The 21,263-nt window shown below is 36.0% G+C and overlaps 1 protein-coding gene across 11 annotated transcripts in view; it reads right to left on the bottom strand.

Annotated features, from left to right (window-relative positions):
- Positions 1-21,263, bottom strand: part of LOC309484925 (adhesion G protein-coupled receptor L3) — a 326,392-nt gene that overhangs the window by 79,037 nt on the left and 226,092 nt on the right. For 9 of the 11 annotated variants that reach the window (XM_082151409.1, XM_082151416.1, XM_082151415.1 and 6 more), the window contains 4 exons: positions 19,735-20,070; positions 12,235-12,338; positions 11,004-11,189; positions 1,937-1,975 (listed from right to left, as the gene is read on the bottom strand). In XM_082151409.1, the coding sequence (XP_082007535.1) occupies positions 1,937-1,975; positions 11,004-11,189; positions 12,235-12,338; positions 19,735-20,070 (665 nt within the window). The remainder of the gene's footprint in view (positions 1-1,936; positions 1,976-11,003; positions 11,190-12,234; positions 12,339-19,734; positions 20,071-21,263) is intronic. The other 2 variants (XM_082151414.1, XM_082151418.1) reach the window with 1 other exon arrangement.

Raw genomic sequence — 21,263 nt, 5'->3', positions numbered from 1 at the left:
AAAAGTGCACTTTACATAAGTTTTACTTTAAAGTACATTTTAAATCATGTTTTAATAATCTTTTGAGGTGCTTTAAAGAAGTACACTAATTTTGATGTGTTGACTAACATACTAAAGCACATGTAAAGTACTTGATTATAATAATTTTAACTGTAGTGTGCTTTTCAATATATTTTAAAGTTCATATATTTTAAATGCACTAAACTGTAAATTCATCTTCAAAAATGTGTACTTAAAATCTATATTTAAATACATGACATACATGTTTCAATAGAAATTACATTAAAATATATTTTAGGTTACCATAAATGCTGTATATTCTGCTGTACACTAATCATATTTCAAAGAAAATAGAATTATAAATGTACATATAAATATGTAATTTAAGTCTTACTTAAATGAGTCACAAAATCCCTCTAAATGTCAATAACTGCATTTAATATAAATTTAAACTAAAATACATTTTCATTTAATTGCAATTAACATGCAATTAAGTGTCAGAGTGTTAAGTATATTCAATTAAAGTATACTATTACCATAATAATTAAAAGTATGCTACAGTATACTTCTTTTTTTCAAATAGAAGTGCATGTTTAAAGGGTTAGTTCACCCAAAAATGAAAATTCTGTCAGTAATTACTCACCCTCATGTTGTTCCAACCCCGTAAGACCTTCGTTCATCTTCGGAACACAAATTAAGATATTTTTGATTAAATCTGAGAGCTGGATCACTCCTCCATAGACTTCTAAGACATTATAACTTGCTGGCCCAGAAAAGTTATTAAAGAGATCGTTAATATAGTCCAAGTGACTCCAGTGGCTCAATCTTAAGTTTATAAAGCGACGAGAATACTTTTTGTGCGAAAAAAATTTAAAAAAGAACGACTTTATTCCACTAATCATTTCCTTCTCTCTGGGCTTCGAGTTTTTTCACGTAGTGTAATAGCGTAGCGCTTCTGTGTTGTGCATCACACGCATCACACACATGACCAGCGTCGGCCAATAGTGAGCCTACGTGTGACGTATAACACAGACGCGCTACGCAGTTATTCTACGTGAAAAAACTCGAGGCCCAGAGAGAAGGAAATGAATAGTGGAATAAAGTCGTAATTTTTGTGTGTTTTTTGCGCACAAAAAGTATTCTCGTCGCTTTATAAACTTAAAGGGATACTCCACCGAAAAATGAAAATTCTGTCATCATATACTCACCCTCATGTTGTTTCAAACCTGTATGAATTTCTTTCTTCTGCTGAACATAAAGTAAGATATCTAGAAGAATGTGAGTAACCAGACAGTTTTAGATACCATTGACTTCCATAGTAGGAAAAAAATATACTATGGAAGTCAATGGTATCTAAAACTGTCTGGTTACTCACATTCTTCTAGATATCTTACTTTCTGTTCATCAAAAGAAAGAAATTCATACAGGTTTGAAACAACATGAGGGTGAGTATATGATGACAGAATTTTCATTTTTCGGTGGAGTATCCCTTTAAGATTGAGCCACTGTAGTCACTTGGACTATATTAACGATGTCTTTAATGCATTTTCTGGGCCAGCAAGTTATAATGTCTTAGAAGCCTATGAAGGAGTGATCCAGCTCTCAGATTTAATAAAAAATATCTTAATTTGTGTTCCGAAGATGAACGAAGGTCTTACGGGGTTGGAACAACATGAGGGTGAGCAATTACTGACAGAATTGTCATTTTTGGGTGAACTAACCCTTTAAGAGCGTGTGGATTATTATGGGTAATTTGCAGAGGTGAAGTTGAAAATATGTCAAGGCCTCATTTGACAACAATATGACCTTACAAAAACATGGGTAACATGGCTTAAGTGCAAATGAAGAGAAATGCATGTGATCAAACACACACACAGTGGGATGGAAGCCACAGCAGATGTGATGAAAGTGATATAAATATAAAGAGGAAAAATACCTGGACAAAATATCGACATGAACGCTCCCTTTTCTGCAGCTGAAACCCAAAGAAAACGAGTTGCTTTAGTATCAAGCAGAAAATTTGACACTCTCAAGGACACACCAAACACAACAAAGCATCTTCAAGCAAATAATCACTGGGTTGAACAAAATTCTGTTCCATAGTTGATGCATTCTAATGCACCTTTTTGTATTATTGAATGTGTTAAAGAATTTGTGTTGATGTGCAAGTGAATTGTACAAAGTGAATGTTCATCCCCATTATGAATGGCTCCACGGGAATCTATAGTTTCTATTCTGTTCTATTTAAAGTGTAATTTGCGTTTGGTGTGAGAGAGGCTTTGAAAGCACATCATTTACATAAATCACATCCTACTGAACCCAGAGGAAAAGATTAATCCACTTTTGCATGTATGAGACAGATCCAAAAACTTCAACATGTCAGAAATGGCCTGCTCAAAAGAGTGTAAGAAAAAGAAAAAAAAATGTAAAAGAGAAATTTACAGGAAAAACACTGTGAAAAATCAATATGGAAACCGCCTTCATATTAACACAGAACACACTGAACCCTATTTTTACAGACTTTTGGGCTGGTTACAGCTGTTTTGTTGGAGTATGTGACATTTTCGTTTTGATCCATTGATCCATTTGATCTATATACATTATGCATTATAAATACGGTGCAACCGGACGTTTACAGTTCTCAACTATATTTTTATCCACTATATCCATTTATGCAACTTAGCGGCAGACAGATCAAACACATCTTCCTTACATCTTCAGAACGTTCAAATGTTTAACAAATAAGTGTATTGCATGACAAAGATTACATCATTCACCCCAGTCAGTTGTGCGCTTTCAGAAAGAGCCCGCCCACACTCTCTTCTGATTGGCTGAGATTTGCGATTGATTTTGACGCTTCTTGTTGTCATGTTGCGTCTGGCGTGGACAAACAAATCGTTTGTCATTAAAATCGTAACAATTTTACGATTTTTTTTTGCCCTGGTTGTCATTGATTTATAATAAATAATTCTATCTTCAGCAAGTTCTAAAAGAAACAAAGAAAAAATAAAAATCACCAATTGAATTACCTTTTATAACATTTTATTACATTTATAAATATTTATTTCAATAGATTATCAAACATACATATTACTCTAAGGTTATGTAACATACATTTCCGTTCAAAAGTCTGGAGTCCTTTTTATTCATGCACTAAATTGATCAAAAGTGACAGTAAAGAAACTTATTAATAATGACTTTAATAAAATTACTTATTAATAAAATAATCCTTATAAAAAAGTATTGCAGTTTACACAGAACTATGAAGCAGTACTGCTGAACAACATTGATAATAATCCATTTCTTGAGTAGCCAATCAGTATATTAGAATGATTTCTGAAGGATCATGTGACACTGAAGACTGTAGAGAGTAATGATGCAAAAAAATCGGCTTTAAATCACAGGAATAAATTACTTTTTAAAATATATTCATATAGAAAACAGTTCATTTAAATTACCCCAAACTTTTGAACGGAAGTGAATAAAAAAATTGGGATGAATTTCCAGCAAAATAATAATTATAATTATAATTTTTATTATTATTATTATTATTATTTAACACTGACATAATATATTTCACTCATGCCATGATACCCATTCTGTCACCAATGAGAGCAAGACTCAAGGAAAACCAAGCTCATTCCCAATCCCAACATTCCATGTTTTTACATTTAGACAGGGTAAAAGGTTTTTAATCTGGTTTAGGCCGTCTTGAAGAACCGGGCCTTCAGTTTGACAGCTTCTGATTGTAGTTGTGATTGCGCAAAAACTCTTCTCGTCCCCACATGAGTAAAGAGCAGCGAGGCCCGTGTGTGTGTGTGTGTGTGTGTGTGTGTGTTTGTAGTCCATTAATTATTGAGCCTCACAGAGGAAGAGCGAGGGATGGGAACAGATAAAAATAAATAGCAGGCAGGTTTGTCGTCCCATCTCTGCTGGTGCCCGAATGTTAATGCGGGATGATTCTGTGTGACGGCAGCCATCTTTAGCAGCACCTGTCTGAGATCACAGCTCTCCTGCAGATCAGCACATTACTTTCAGTCTTTAGCAGCTCCTGTTAGCGCCTCTTCAGGTTCCCTACTCTATAAAGTATCTTGATCTTGCCTTTAGTGTTTCAAAGCTCTTTGGCTCGGCCCAATGTCGCAAAATCAAGGGATTCTCGACTGACAGTGTTTTAAAACATTTCGGCGCAGCGTTGCTGACTGTACGTCTGTAGCCTATCTTTACAATCTGAGAAGCACATGAAAGTAATGGATACCTTCCTGCCATGTTCTCATATGATAATTCCAGAGTGACATCCAGTTAGCATTTTGGAAATAACTGTGTTTATATTTGGCAGGACAAACAAATAACGAGTCAAGAAGGAGATGCGTGTCGCATGAAAAAGTCAAGTCAAACGCATTGCATTGTGCAATAATATTTTCAGCACAGTTTCTTTCGCTAATTTAGTAGTTAAACAAAAATTTGGCATAATTTGAATCGCTTACATATACTGCAGAAATAGCCAGAGTAGTATGTTAGTATGCTATTTTGAACATGGAGAATGATTATAAATACATGTGTCATTTGAATCCGTGTTGTTATTGCTAACTCAAACTATGAAAAATCATTCTGAAATAAATCTGAAATAAATATTAGATGAAAAAATACAATTGCCTTGGTAACTAACTGGAATTAAATCAATTGAAATACTACAATTACTAAAACTGAAATAAAAATAAGTTAACTAAATAAAAATAATTATAAATAATAATACAACTGACAAAATCATGTAACATAATTACTAAAAACAAACTAAAATTAAAATGAAAACTTAAAATACAAAAATCTAATTCAAAATATTAATAAACACCATGTTAGTATATAAATAATACTAAAATATCATTAATTTCAACATTTAATGGTTTCAATAAAAAACATAAAAAAAAACATTTTAATGAAATTCCATGCAATTAAAAATTAAAAGAAAAAAAAAGAAAATGTAAACTAAAATTACTAAAACTGAAATAAAATAAATAAATGCTAAATGACAATATAAAAAAAAGAAAAAAAAAGACAATCATACAACAAAAATGATCAAAACAAACTCAAATAAAAAAATATAAAAATAAAAGCTAATTAAAAATATGAATAAACACTATAATAATATATTAAAAAAATACAAATTTAACACTGAATTTCAACACTGAAAAGGATCAATAAGAATAGATGCATGTAATTGAAATGGCACAATTTAATATTTGTTTGTATCATATTGTTAGCTAAGTCTCAGAGTCTCTAGTGTGCTTTTATTCAATATTTTGCACAAGCCGCTGCTAATGTTGTTAAGACGTAGTGGCAATAGATGGCTCACTAGATTCTGAACAGAGCTGATATGTTTTAAATCAGTGATCTATGTATTGAAGCAGATGTTGGTTGAGTCTGAAGCTCTACCTCTGCATTCACAGCAGCTTAAATTAACCAGCTGTGAAATTCAAAGGCAGATTGGGTTTAAAATGACCGCTTAGATTAATTAGCATGAAGGCGAGGGGAGTGTAACGGCCTCCGTCAAAAGGTGTGAGTGTGGCGCTCACTGATCACTGCTGCTGTGGAAAGTGAAGTTTGCAGAAATGTGGGTGGAAAGAAAGTGTGAATTTCACAGAAGATGCGTTAAAACAGGTGTCTGTGTTCCACGGTTGGGCTTCCCAATCTGAAAATTACAGACAAGTTAATTAGTTTTGAGCGTTCCTTTAGCGCAGACAGTAGAGCCTGCCGCTAGAAGCACCAAGGTTTTGGGTTTGATTCCCAGGAAATGCATGAACTGATCAATGCATTTAGTGCATTGTAGTTACTTTGGATAAAAGTGTTTACAAAACGCAAACAATTTAATTATAATGAAGTTATTTTACAGAAAACAATGGCAGTTCTGAGGATAGGGGCCTGGTCACTTCATGTGTTTTAAGACCAGGGGCATAGGGCATACACTCGGCACAATGCGGGGCAACTCAAGTGTTTTTTGCCAGTTTTAGCCCGACACAGTTATCATTTTCACGTCCTGCACCACGGCAGGCAAAAACATAGTTATTTTTTTTCACTGGTCAATTTTTAGATTTTGGACTATTTGTCTTCAATAATGTCTTCTTTCAGACTTGTGGTGAAAAAAAGTCCAACATTTAGGTCTTTATTTTACTACACTTTGTCAATTTGCATCTGTAAATTTCTCCTAAATTCAACAAAAGTTGGCGTTCTAAATCATCCCGCTGCTCCGCGATCGCTGTCTGCACCCTGTCATCACATATTTATAGCGAATCTCATTGGCTGATGTCAATTTCTGACAACGTGATTCGTTCAGATGCATCACGTGACGTGCTCAGACATGTCCAGAGTGTTTTTGACAGTTTTTTTTTTACTGGGGTTCAGTTCAGTTGAAGGCCATAAATGCAGTGTTATAAGTTTTGATGTGTTTTAGGTGGTCTGCATTGTTGATTGCTAATGATTTGATAAGATATTGTGTCTGTAAATAGTTGTTTCCACTAAAAAAGTATGATTTTTTACAATACAAATCTTTAAAGGCCGTTTTGTCAAAATGGGTTTTTTCTCATACTCTGAGCCAGAAATCTCCACTTCAGCAGCACTTACATACACCAAACTTTCCAGTTGTATTCCTGTGCACTTGCGCAGTGTTCTTTATACCATGCGCTTAGATCAGAGGTCTTCAATCCTGCTCCTGGAGGGTCACTGTCCTGCAAAGTTTAGTTCCAACCCTAATCAAACACACCTGAATCAGCTCATCAAGCTCTTCAGAATCGCTTGAATATTCAAAGGCAGGTGTGCTGAAGCAGGTTGGAACTAAACTGTGACCCTCCAGGAGCAGGATTGAAGATCTCTGGCTTAGATCGTTAAAATAGGGTCTCAGGTCGAAATGCCCTCGGAAACGCTTTCAAGACGGATTTAAATCCGATCGCTCAAACCACTTCAGGAGTTGGTCTGAGAAACATTCCAGATGAAACTGGACAAATGTAAATGCATCTGGTTGTTGAAACCACATGTAAACATACTCCTCCCAAAATTTAACTATATTGTAACTTGAGCACTTGCTTGCATAAAGGGTCTTTAAAGTTTGTCTTAATATAATATGTATAGGGTTGGAACATTTTAATTAATTGCATGGTTTGTGAATGTTGCAATTCCTAAAGTTATCGCCTTATATTTTATTTTCTCACTGAAGCCAAATTTTATTGGCACTTGGTTCCTGGGATTGTTCATTTAGGACCCTGTGTAATATTAGTACACACCTACACTCGCACACAATGTCTAAATAAATCGTCTTTGTTCACTGAGTGCCTGATCTAGACGTCAGCGTGTGACGACAAACAACACGCAGGTCTGGAGAAAATAACGTCAAAGCGAACCTCTTTAACTCCACAGAAACTTTAATAACGGCGGTGATTATTCATGCCGCATACTGTCCTCAGAGCGATAGGAGGCTCAGGACGGTGAGAGTTTTTCTTCGCCCGAGTGAAACCTATTTTTAAACGGACGGCTGACTGTGAGGAGAAACACAGGGGATCATTCATCCTGACAAACACGGACATCATTAAAAAAACACCCACTGCTCTCCTCCTCCTGCTCTCCATACTGACTGCATCAAAGAGGAAGTTTCTCATTCACGCTTTATCTTGCTCACTCTTTCTCTTTTTTTTCTCTTTTTTCTTTGTCTCTGGTAAAGTAAAAAATAATAACAATAAGTTATGCTTAGCTTTTCCAAACCATTGTCACGCATCACGTCTAAACTGGTCTAGACTACTGTATGTGTCATGACGTCCAATGGAGTCCGGATACATCAAACTAGTTTGATTTTCAGCCTCAGGCGGCACGTCTAAGAACAGTTTGATGCATTTTGCATGTAAAATTCACAAACTCCACCAGCTCTAATCTGATTGGCTGGCCATTACCCATTTTATTCAAGGTTAAGTTTTTTATGTCCACCTGGAAGCAATATACAAGTTGCCATGTTGAATTCAATGTACATTTCTGAGGAAGAGAAATGTACTGTATTTGGCAATGCTTGTGAGATTCATGGCATTGAGTCTTTGAAAGATATTCAAATGCACTTAATGGCAAGTTTTCAAGGATATTCTGCTAAATTAGCAGCACTTTGGCAGGATATGTTAGAGAACACCTGGATTTTCATTCAGTTCTGTAAACTATTGATTAAAAGGGACAATTTTACGCAATATTTGCTTAGTGCATTGTGTTATTAGCTTAGAAACATGCTAACATCACCATTTAGGTGTTGTGATGACGTTTTTGTGGGCGGAGGCTACCTGGTGGCAGAAAATGATCATTCTGCAGTAGCAGTCTATAGAAGCCACAGAATGAAAGAATAAAAAAGGTAATTCCGAGATTATCTCACATTTTTGAGAAGAAAAATCTGAATTACAAGATATAAACTTGTTATTCTATCTTCTTTCCTCAGAGTTGCGAGTTTATGTCCTGTAATTGTGTTTTGTTTTTTTCCTGAATTGTATAAACTCGCAATTGCAAGTTATAAAGTCCAAGTCAGAACTGTGATATAAAAATGTTATTAAATGTTAGAGCTAATACATTATGTCCCATATGAACTGCATATGTGAATATTATGTAGACCTATTGTTTACATCAAATTAATGCTTTAATAGTAGACTAATCGACACAGGTTCCATCATGCTGTGGCTTGCAACCATACACATCTGTGTTTAGCTTCAAAGGGGTGTCTTCCACGACGCTTATGAGATTCATAAGTTAGTTATTTTAGCTTATAAAGTTTTAAATGTGGATATTTTCCTTACACAAACGCATTGCTTTGATTCAGAAGACCTTTATTAACCCACTGGAGTCGTGTGGAGTACTTTTATGATGAATGGATATGCTTTTTCGGGCTTCAAAATCTCATCCTCCATTCACTGCCATTATAAAGCTTGGAAGAGCTAAGACATTTTTTAATATATCTCTGATTGTATTCGTCTGAAAGAAGAAAGTCATATACACCATATATGTCATACACAGATCGGATATGACCCACAAACGTGTAAGCAGGAAAAAAACACATGGATTCCGATATTCTCAGATCAGTTTCAGGCCTCATTCATATGAGGAAATAAATCTGATATGAACCACACATATGCATTTGTGTCTGTCATGTAAGAGGACAGATCGGATTCCCCTGTCAATGCGAGTTTATACGTTGTTGAAAAAGCGACAGTGGCGAATGACGTCAACTCAGGTGGACACTAACAGCCATCAGATGACTCTTTTCAATGGCGCAATGAAGGACGAAGGCTCAACCCAGTGGATTTATGCTGAAGTTTTATCTTTTGAGCCTTTGGGGCAAAGAGACAGTGACCTTTAAAGATGGTGTGGAAAGGAAAAAGCTTGTATTATCATTTAATCTGCGTCCATTGCACTATATACTTGGATTTTTCGCCAAGTGTATATGCAGATATCGGATATGGATCACTTTGAAAAGAAGATGTAAGCTGGTCTTCAAAAAAATCAGATATAGTCAACAAATCAGAATTGGGCATCTGCAGTGTAAATGCAGCCTTAGAGTTTTGTATGTTTTCACTGTTTAACAAATAAGAGAACCAAAGTTGCTTCCTTCACTAATGAGAAAAAAAATGTCTGAGTGCACCTTTAAGTAGCCGTGTAATAAGCAGGATAATGCTAGTCAGACAGTCATTATCACAAGATAAATACTGACAGATTGATCAGGACTCCAACATGAAGCAGAGATTTCATTGCTACTGCACACTCTGTGCTCACTTTCTTCTCACATAACAGAATAATTTCAACTCAGATCAATATTTCATGTCCCTTTATTTATGCATCTGGTAAGTAGCTGTGTAATGAGCTTTGCACCAGGGTCTCGATCACCCAGTCAGGGTTTATTTTTGTAATAATGACCGGCTAACTGTACATCCATTACTATTCTGCTTTGTTTGTCCGTGAAATAATCAGTCTGGAATGCACAGATGTTCTGTCCTCAAAGACTACACATTTTACACTCTTTTTTGCACAACCATTTTTAGAAACCACCGCTTTGTTGAACGACAGCGTATTGTTGTGTTATCATCAATTACTATATGCCACATAAAAAAAATAAACATAATAATAATCTGGACCAGAAAGACTAGTGTTCATGTTGAATCCAAATTAACACATCTATTTATAAATTACTAATCATTGCAAAAATGCAAACTGTATTATCACACAGCTCTATATATAAAGTTGTATATTATATCCAACTTTATCCACATACATATAGTATACTCACGATATATACAGTACTATACAGCAAAACTGCTTGATTTTTTAAAATTTTGTCACAAAATGTAAAACTATTACCTCTGTTTAGCTCTACTGGACACGGACTTGAGACTAGCGTGGAATTTTCTCACTCAAACCACTTTTTGTTGGTACATCTGATTGCTTTTAGAGGGGAAAAGCTGCCCATAACTGCTGGTCTAAGATCGGTTTTCTCCGTAATAATATCTTATTGGCTAAACAAATTTGCCAAACGATGTAGTGCATATCGTGTCTGCGCTTTGGAGAGCGTCACAGGTTTCTATTTACAGCATATTTTGCAGTGTTGAGAAATGTAGCCAATCACAAGCATATCTGTTGATTTCTTGAATGCAATGGCCAATCAGAGGTGTTTAAGTTAGCACTGAACAAAAACTCAGGCGTTTTTGAGGGGGTTCTGCACGCTAGCAAATCCTCGCATTATAACAAAGTTTATATTTGTTATATATAACGTCACTTTGCGCTGGAGTCCTCATCACCCTGTCGGGGGTTTATTCTGAGATAACAACCGTCTGGATGTACATTATCCCTTACATCAACATCACCAAGATTTTCTGTAAAGCTGCTTTGAAACAATGTGTATTGTGAAAAGCGTAATATAAATAAATTTGACTTGACTTGATATTTGACTGATAAATGTTGAGTTTATTAGATATTTTATTGTTGTATGATACACACAGTACCTTGTTGAGGCTCCGGGCGGCGCTGTCTTTTCCCCCAGGGGTGAGATTCCGGAGCTGGATGTCCAGCAGGTCGATGAGGTGACCCATGGCCCGTACGGTGTAGGTGATGTCCCCTGCATGCATGTGGCCCTTGGTCTGTTCGGAAAGCTCACGGGAGATTATGGCAGCAGGTTCACCAGCTCTGATCTACAACACACACACACACACACACACACACGCACACACACACACACAGTGAACACTGAGTCAAAACTCATCACACAAACTGGAGTGAATGTGAGTTCATAAGTGTGTGTGTGTGTGTGTGTGTGTGTGTGTGTGTGTGTGTGTGTGTGTGTGTGTGTGTGTGTGTGTGTGTGTGTGTGTGTGTGTGTGTGTGTGTGTGTGTGTGTGTGTGTGTGTGTGTAATACACTGAAATACTTTTCAGGGGGTTCAACCAATTTGCTTAGTCACCGCTGTCTTTGTGTATTAAGCTGGCATAAGAGAATGCGTTTAACATAGCACAGACTGCATACATCACCTTTAACAAAACATTTCACTTCACATTTTTTTTTATTTTGAATGTTTATTTACACGAACCATCTGAATGAACTGATCTACTAAAATTATTATGCTGCATGACAATGTAGCTTTCTGACAGTCAGCAAAACTGAAGGTGTTAGAATAGGTGTTAGTGTTCCTGTAGCTCAAACAGTAGAGTGTGACGATAAACAAAACCAAGGTCATGGGTCACTTGATTCCCAGTAAATCCATGAGCGATACTATGTACAGCAGGGGTACCCAATCCTGCTCCTGCCGATTGAGTGTCCTGCACAGTTCATCTCTAACCCTAATCAAACACACCTGAAGTAACCAATTAAGGTCTTCAGGATCACTTTAAAATTAAAGGCAGGTGTGTTTGATAGGGTTGGAGATGAACTGTGCAGGACAGTCGATCGGCAGGAGCAGGATTGGGCACCCCTGATGTACAGTATAGCATGAAAGTCATTTTAGATAAAAGTTTCTCAGGGATGTAAACATTAAGGCTATAAGCTTAAAAAGTGTATTTACAGTAAATTTAACCATAAGGATATTGGGACGCAGTTTTAGGGATACAAAATCACTAATTAAAAACTCTAGCCCCTATATAGCTTAAAAAAATATAAATAATAATAACAGTTATTGATAATAATATTACTAATAATTGTTATTATTATAATGTATATATGTGTGTGTGTGTGTTTCTTAAACCTTCTGGTTGACGATGTTGACCCATGTGGAGGTGCAGTTGCTGAGGTCGGGCCCCTGCTGGTCCCACAGTCCCTCGGGCCCCTGGCAGGCAAACATGGCCGTCCCTGCACAGAGAAATGAGCATTTCTGCCTACCACTGTTGTGTGTTCATATCATGCTTTGTTATAGGAATGTAAACACATGCATTTTAACATTAAAAGAGATCCCGTCCTTCACTGCTTTATCCAGAGATGACAAGAAACACTGTGATCAAACGACTGTGATCATAAAAGAATGTGTAATTACTTCCTCTGATGGAGATAAAATCACTGCAGTGTGTGTGTGTGTGTGTGTGTGTGTGTGTGTGTGTGTGTGTGTGTGTGTGTGTGTGTGTGTGTGTGTGTGTGTGTGTGTGTGTGTGTGTTCCCTGAAGTGCAGTGGTAAAGGTCAATTAATGCTCGTGGAGGGAGACATCTCATTCTTAGCTCTAATTAGAAGGACAGAACGGGGGGGGGGAGGGGGGGAAATGTCATATTCTTCCACTCGGGTGACTCTATCAGCACTCAGGTGCGATCACTCACAGACACACACATTCACACACTCCAGATGTCCTGCTGCTGCCAGACCCAACAAAAACACTGACAACAGATATTTGATTAAAGACACCAATGTTCAATAAAGAAATACATGCATTATTCATATGATAACAATAAAAAAATTAAAGCTGCAAGCAGCATTTTGCGGGGTTCAAGCATTTAAGGCCTTTAAGGCTTTTAAACACACATGCTTAAAAAGACATTACATTTTATTTAGCAAGCATTTAACCACTGACATCATAGATGTAAAGTCCATTTACAGCCAATACAGGCAATTAAACATAGTAAATATATGGTTTTCATAGCTTTTTGAAAGTTATAGCGCCACCTATGATCCGATCTCAATAAAATTTTGCATGCTTCTTTAGAATTTTTTAGGACTTATAGGCTTTTGAGTGTATTTTGCCACACCCATTTTCTAAATGACCCTTTTATAGCCAACCAAATGCAAAATTTCTGAAAAAAAATTATAATTATTGATCTAGAGAGTCCAGAGAATTGTACTGCACTCGTTTGGTTCCGATCGGGCGAAAAACTTAGGACTAGTTCGCAAAAGTAGGTTTTTAATATATTTGCAAATACTTGATGAACGGTTTGATTGACAGCAGTGGTTCTTGAAGCAAAGTTGTTCACTATGAGGAGATCTATCAAATGATATGCATATTGTGTGGATGTGTGCAACACCACGTGATTACAGAGCTGTAAAACTCGTTAGCTCCAACTAGTGGCCGATTTCTTTCAAAATTCGTACAGACCTCTAGGGCCATGAGTCGAACATGCCCATCGAGTTTCGTTACGATCGGCCTCCGTTAACCTTGTCTAATAGGTGCTCAAACTTCATTGGGCGATGGTGGCCATGTTTTTCGAGATACGCCAATGTCCTCATAGAAATACATGGCACCTTGGACCAAGACCAAGACCTTTTTTTTTACTGTGACCTCAGATTGAACTCATACATATGTGTACCGAGTTTGGTGAAGATATCTCATTTACTTCTCGAGTTATAGCCATTTTAGTAAAATAGGCTCCTCCCACAATGTTCGTTTTGGCGCCCCTTAGCGACCGTGAATCGAAATTTCTACTTTATTTTGATAATTATTGATATTCAGACTCAGACCTTTCTGCACTGGTTTGGTTCGGATCGGGCAAAAAACCTCGCAAAAGTAGGTTTTTGACAAAATTCTAAATGGCGAAAAAATTTGCGGAGATATACGTTTTGTTCATCAGGAGTCCAGCTTTCCAATGATACAAGACACTTGAGTCTACAACATACGGCCTAGGAGTTATGAGCAGTTTCGCGCTTTTGATCGTTGTAGCGCCACCTATTGGCCAACATGGGTCATACTCTCTCAACCTCTCCTTGATTTTTGGGCTCCATCTGGCCAAGTTTAAAGTCTCTAGCACTTACGGTTTGGTCTGCACGATTCGTTTTACAGCAGAAGAAAAAGAAAAATCAGGACAATCACAATAGGGTTTCAGCACTTCGTGCTTGAACCCCCAAAAATAGCTCTGCCAAATCATAAAGCACATTAGTCTACATATAGGGGAATGTTTATAATAAAAGTAACATTGCATCAATATATTAATCCTTGTAAAAATAGCTAATTGCTAAACTTTTTTGCTTTTAATTTTATTATAATTTTAATGAATTAATTTACATTTATGCAATATACAGCAAATTATGCTAATTGTTTTACATTACTTTTTAATTTATTTTACTATTTATTTATTTAAGAATGTTTTTTACATTTACATTTATTGATTTTTTTACATAACTTTTTTGCTTTTGATTTTATTACAATATATGAATGTAAAAAAGATTTATGCAATATACAGTAATTTATGCAAATTGTGTTACATAATTTTGTTTTTGCTTTTATTTAGTTTATTTTATTTAAAAAAATATATATATTTTAGAATATTTTTCACATTTACATTTATGGATTTGCTTTTACATTTACAATAATTTAGTAGAAGCTTTTATCCAAAGAGACTTACAAGAGAAGAACAAAAGCAAATTAAATGTTTAATATAAAAGTTTTTACTCTCACTTTTGATCAATTTAAATCATCCTTGCTGAATAAAAGCAAACTTTTGAATGGTAGTGTATATACTGGGTATTTTTTTTACAAAAATATTTTTTTGTTGCAGTTGTTTTGACTAATGAGTTTAGGAAGATGTGAATGTGACACGTGTTACTCTGAGAAATGTCCAGAGGACAAATCCTCCAACTGCAGCTCCAGTCTGGCGCTTTGAAAACTTCAAGAACAAACAACTAATCATGAAGAAACTGCCAATCACCCGAAACCATGGAAACCAGTCAGTCTGCAGTCGGGAGGACGGGAATGTTTTGATGTGAGCAGAATGCAGCAAGAGAAATGAGGAGAAATATAATTTAGGGAAAGAAAACCAGAGGAAACAGAGTGACAGACAGAGGTGAAAGAAGATGACAAAAAGAAAGAGAACGAGAGAGAGGGAGGATGTTTCTCTGCGAGCTGTGGCGTGTTTGATGCATGTGCTGCGTTTGTGTTATTTGTGCTCACGCTGTGCGTCTGCTGCACATCCAGAGACTGACTAATAACCACGGAGAGAAAAAAATACAATCCAAACAACACACCCGTGTTACCAAAACAAGGTGTTAAACATGTAGTAACACGGGTTTATTTGCTTTGTAAAAACTGGTCAAGGAGTCACTATATGATTGCTACACTGTAAAAAAAAACTGTAAATTTACAGGAAACTGTCTGTATTTTTTACAGAATTTTGCCGTTTTGTCATTATACAGTGAATACCTGTTATTTTACAGATATTTGTTGTAATTTAAAGATCCACTATTAAATTTACAGGTAATTGCTTTTATTGTGGTTTTACATTAATTTAACGTTTTTTAAAGGAAATTATCTGTAATTTTATAGGGTTATGTGTAATTTTACATAAAAAATTAAGTAATATTTTACAGATTATTTCTGTGGAATTAGAAAACAAAGAAAATAAGGTATAACTGCAGAAATCAGCAGTCACTTAACATGTTTTCCTTAAAGATTATTAAGCATGTGGGGGTTAAAGTGAGTTTTAAGATTTGTCCACACATTAGGCAGGCCTATTTAATTATTTATAATCTTTTAATTTTGTCTTGCAAATAGATGTTCATTTTGATCATCATTTGTATTTGCCCGTAAATTTCATTTAGGCCTATATTTTATGTCTTTTATGAATCGTTTTTCCAAAATCTGCGTTGCTGCACATTGCGTGGCTTTGTGTGCGTTTGAATGTGTGTGTGTGTGCCCGCGCGCGCGGCCGCGCGCAGATTCAAATTATCCGCCATTACGTTTCGTTGCTTAGTCCCGCCCAGCCCACAACGGTTAGCTACAAATCTGTCTCTGTCGTCGATCTGTGTCAAGGGCAAGCGGGAGATTTGAATTCAGAGTCTATGATTCAGAGCTATAATCGTATTCGACAGAAGCAGCCGTGAGCAGGAGCGCTGCTGAACACATATTAGTTGTAGTCTGGTGTCAGTCAGTCCGGAAATAACGCGCCCTTTTTCAGTGAGTCTGGTTCGTCACAGCAGACCTCATCCCGACCGATCAACGGCTGAGGTAAGAGTCTAATACTACATGTAAATGATATTTTATATTACATTTGTGTTAAGTGGTTAGACTGTTTCCATGCTAACGTTAGCATTCTTAAATTATGTTCAGTCATAACTGGCGTCGAGGGCAAAACACAAATGCAGCATGGGTCTTTTCAATTATCGATCTGTGTTAAGAAAGATCAGTTGAACCCACTCTAACTTACTTGTTAACTTATAGACCTAAAACAATCTTTAGTAGACTTGTTATTCATATTAAAGTCCATAATTGTGTATAAAATCTTCGTTATGATAGTCAGTAACATTAAACCAATCTCTTAAATGGCGGGACATTTTGAAACCATGTCTGGAAGCTGAAAACTTTATTTTTCAATATTTTTTTTTTTTGTAAACTTTTTTTTTACTTTATTTTATTATAGTAAAATTGTAGTAAACACGTTTTTAGCTGTTTTTTTACCATTGTAATAGCCACAGTTTTACTAAAAATAGGCCTACTGTGTTTCTTTTGTTTATTTCGTAATAGTTAACATGACTAACTTTATTAAGACCGTTAAGAAATCGAAATACTGTCTGTAACTTAACGTACTTGTTGATGATACAGGAAAGCCTGGAACAGGAAGACTAGAATATGAATACAACATGATGAACCCCTAGGTGTATCTAGGTCTAGGTCACAGTAAATCATATTCATTTAATGTTACTTTCTATAAATGTAACTTAGCTAAAATCACATGGGAGCTCAAAATATTACTGCTGGCCTTTCCAGCTCAGCTTCAAGATCATAGTCAGTTGAGTTTTTGCATTGTCCCAATGGAACATATTCTGACATGTGTAAATCTAATACTGAGTTTTAAAATAACTTGTGTGTGTGTGTGTGTGTGTGTGATTTCAGGTCACCTGGAAAGCAGATGATCATGGCAAACAAGGTATGGGAAGAATTCATTAAAACATAAAAATCATAATGGTTCTGATTCCATATGTTCATAACAGTCTTCTGATTCCACATGATTGCACTAAAAGTATGCACAAGGTTTGGATTTGCTACAGCAAGATTACGATTGTGTTAGATTCCACCCATCTTTCTTTCTTTTTTTTTAACTAGGCTCTGTCATTTAGAAACATGACTTTTCCTATCACTAATATCTTAATGACACATATCTCTACCTTTTAATCCAGCCAGATGATCTGACGGTTGCTGGTCTCAGCCTACCTGATGGAAAATTCTTGCTGGATGAATGACCTTCACCTTCAAATCAGCCTTGCCAAGACAGAACTGCTTATGGTTCAACTTTCAGCCAAAACATACTTGCTGTGATCCTGCTGATTTGCCTTATCATTAGGAGGATCAGGCCCTTCCTATCGGAGCTACACAACTCTCTTGTTCTATCCAGACTGGGCTATTGTAATGCTCTCCTGGCAGCTCTACCAGTATCAGTCAAACCTCTGCAACTGATCCAGATGCTGCAGCAAGAGTTGTCTTTAAAGGTAGCCCTATGCCTAAACTCACTGCTTCAGATCTCTGTGTCCTCCAGAAGCATGTGTTCTGCAAGTGAACGGCGCCTTGTGGTGCCATCATCCCAAAGAGACACAAAACCACTTTCACTGACATTTACCTGGACTGTTTCCTGGTGGTGGAATGACCGGCGCAACTCAACACATTTTCAAGAAACTGCTAAAGATCCATCTTTTTCATAAACACTTCACCCAATAATACTATATCTTTGTAAAAAAAAAACAAAAAAACTTGCTATGTGTACTGTGCGACTAACTGGGACTTGTCACTGCACTTGTTGCTTTTTATTATCTTTAATTATTATCTTAATTGGTTAGTCACTTTGGATAAAATGTAATTGTAAATGTTAAAATAAGTTATACTGTAAAGGTATACGGTAATTGCTTTTTATTGTGGATATATTTACATGTTCTAAATTATATACTAAGCATCTATTTCCTATCAATCACTTATCTTGATGTTTAGTGTTTGTTCAATTACTAATACTGTAAATATGCAGGTATTCTGTACTCATACATTTAGTTAATTTAAAAGAAATTGACTGTACATTTGCTATTATTAAGAACTTAATTAGAGATGTTGTGAAATTGGATCGGTACAAATAAAAATAAAAACTGTAAATTTACAAACATTTGTATTTGAATTTATGTACTTGTGTGCATTTTTTATACATAATTTCATTGTTATTTTACACAAAAACTATATTAAAAGAAAATTACTGTAGATAGACAGCATTATTATATAAAATAATTGTATAAAACCTTAAATTTACAGTATTTAATTGTTTTAAAGGTGTATATGACTTTTTTTAAACGTTAAAAATCCCAATAATTACATAAGATTTTATGTAATATTAAAGATATAATCTGTTATTTAATTATGGAAAATTACTGTATTTTAACGAGATTGTTTTTTGCCGTTATTTTACGGTAATTTTCTGGCGCCCCAGCTGCCGGAATAATACCGTTTTTTCACAGTTTTTTTTTTTACAGTGTAGCATGTTCTAGGTTAAGGTGACCAGATTTCTGAAATGGAAACCTAGTTCAGAGGCTATTTCAATATTATTGAAATCTCACGTGTTATTATCTATGATGGTGCAGGGCCGGTCCTAGTTGAGGGAAGACGGGTTGGCGGGGGGATTGAGTCTAATATTTGGTGATGGTGTGGCGTGAGATTTATAGCTGTTTTTTGTAGCTTGGATTCTAATCAGGAACAAGTGTAACAAGGTGGAGAAAAAAATAATAAAAAATTCCCAAAAATTTACACAAATTATCCCCCACAATTTTGGGGAGGAAGTTTTACCCCGTGTGAGCGAAGTCAATAAGTCTTAGTCCATTGCAATAATATTAACTAACATTTTCGGGAAAAAGAAAATCCTCTCCGGATCAAAATGACCTGAACACAACATAAGGGTTAAAAATAAATACATAAATAAATAAAAACCTTGCAACATGTACTGTGCTGCTGTTGTTCCCCTATTGTTGGTTTGATTGCCTCTGTTGTTCTCATCATTAGTAATTCGCTTTGGATAAAAGCATCTGCTAAATGATTCAATGTAAATGCATATCTATGAATTAAAAAAACAGGGACAATATAGAGTGTTTTGTGAAATAATAATAACAACAATTATCATTAATTATTACAATTGCACTATCATTATAAATAATAATCATGATGATGTTTGCAGGTCAAACACCCCCTAACGGTTTTAAATGCAATTCACCAAACCTAACACTAAATATAATGTAGAAAACAGCAACCATTGCAAAAAGTAAACAGATCAAAACAGTTGTTGATAGGTGATTCCTTGAAAAGCAACTTACCGATGGTTCCAGGCGGGCACGGCTGCTTGGCAACCTGACCCTGTCGTGTTTTGGGCCAGGTGAGGGTGGAGTCGGTGATGGGGCTGCAGAACTCCACAGCGATATTGGGCAGGACAGAGGAAGGGACAGAGCGCATGGAGGCCTCGGGAAGAGGCTGGCGGTCTGTCGTTGTGCTCCGCGTGACCGGTGTCGTCGTCGTCGTGCCGGGTGATTTGGTTGTGGTGGTGGTTGTGGTGGTGGTGGAGGTGGAAGTGGTCGTCATGGTGACGGTAACAGGGCGAGTTGTGGTGCGTGTTGTTGTTGTGTCCATTAAGACGTTTCCCGAGGAGGAAGATTCTGGAATCAGGAAAAATTTGAGAGAGAACACAACAAATGAGATTTAAATCAGAAAAAAAATACACTTTTTCTGTAATGATGATCAGAAATAAATATATAATCAGAAAAAGTAGTAAGATTGATCTAGCAGCAGACTGTTTAAATGAAAATCAAGCAAGCAATGTCCCACAGATACAAAATCACAGTTATATTCTGCTGCAGACATTTATTTGTACCAGATGGTGACACACGTTTTTAGTATAGAGAAACCATCTCCAGAAGCATTATTAGAAATTCAAACATGAAGCCTTACTGTTTTTGTCAGTATTATTAGGGGTTCAATTAATATTTTTGTTATTCTTATTTTAGCAGTCTAAGAAGTGCAAGAAACCCTATTGTTTTTTCAGTTATTATTATTATTGTCAGGATTTATCTGTGTTTTTTGTATGTTTGGGTGGGTTTGCACTACTTTAGTTCAGTTTCCTGTGTTTTCACTGAGGATACGTTTACACAAAAACGATATGCTTAAAACTGAGCCGTACAGACGACACCATTGTCAAAACGATCCCCATTCACAAGGATCCACGAAAACGACTAAAAACGCTGTATTCTGCTGCTTGGCCATTAGATGGCGATGAAACACTATAGACTGAACACGTAATACGCATGTGCATGACATCATCGTCTTCAGAGATTCGTGTTTTTGTTGTTTACACAGACACCGTTTTAATACTTACACTTTGAAACGCATTTTCAAAACTTTGCATTTTCAGGCACAGTTGAAAACTGTGACCCGACGTATGACGTAGGATGTTGCTCCTCTTCTCTTATATCGAAATCCTCCACAATTTTCTTGATAATGTCTAGTTTTAGACTTCTAATTTGTCTTAACCCAATGGAGTCGTATGGATTACTTTTATGATGGATGGATGAGCTTTTCGGAGCTTCAAAAACTCAGGCACTATTCAATGTTATTACAAAGATGGGAAGAGCCTGATTATTATTCAATAACTCTTGTGTTCATCTGAAAGAAGAAAGTCATATACACCTAGCATGGCTTGAGGTTGAGTAAATTATGGGAAAATTAAATTTTTGGGTGAACTATTCCTTTAAACTCTTTAAAATTCTCATTGCGTTATACGGTTGTTTTGTTCTTGTTTGATAGTGAAGAGTGTTTTGTTTCTAGTTCTTCTAAATAATCCCTTAAACGGCTG

This window comes from Leuciscus leuciscus, assembly GCF_965113295.1.
Source record: "Leuciscus leuciscus genome assembly, chromosome: 2".
NCBI classification, from domain to species: domain Eukaryota; kingdom Metazoa; phylum Chordata; class Actinopteri; order Cypriniformes; family Leuciscidae; genus Leuciscus; species Leuciscus leuciscus.
Note: the sequence above shows the minus strand (reverse complement) of the source record. Positions and strands in the feature narration are given on the sequence as shown.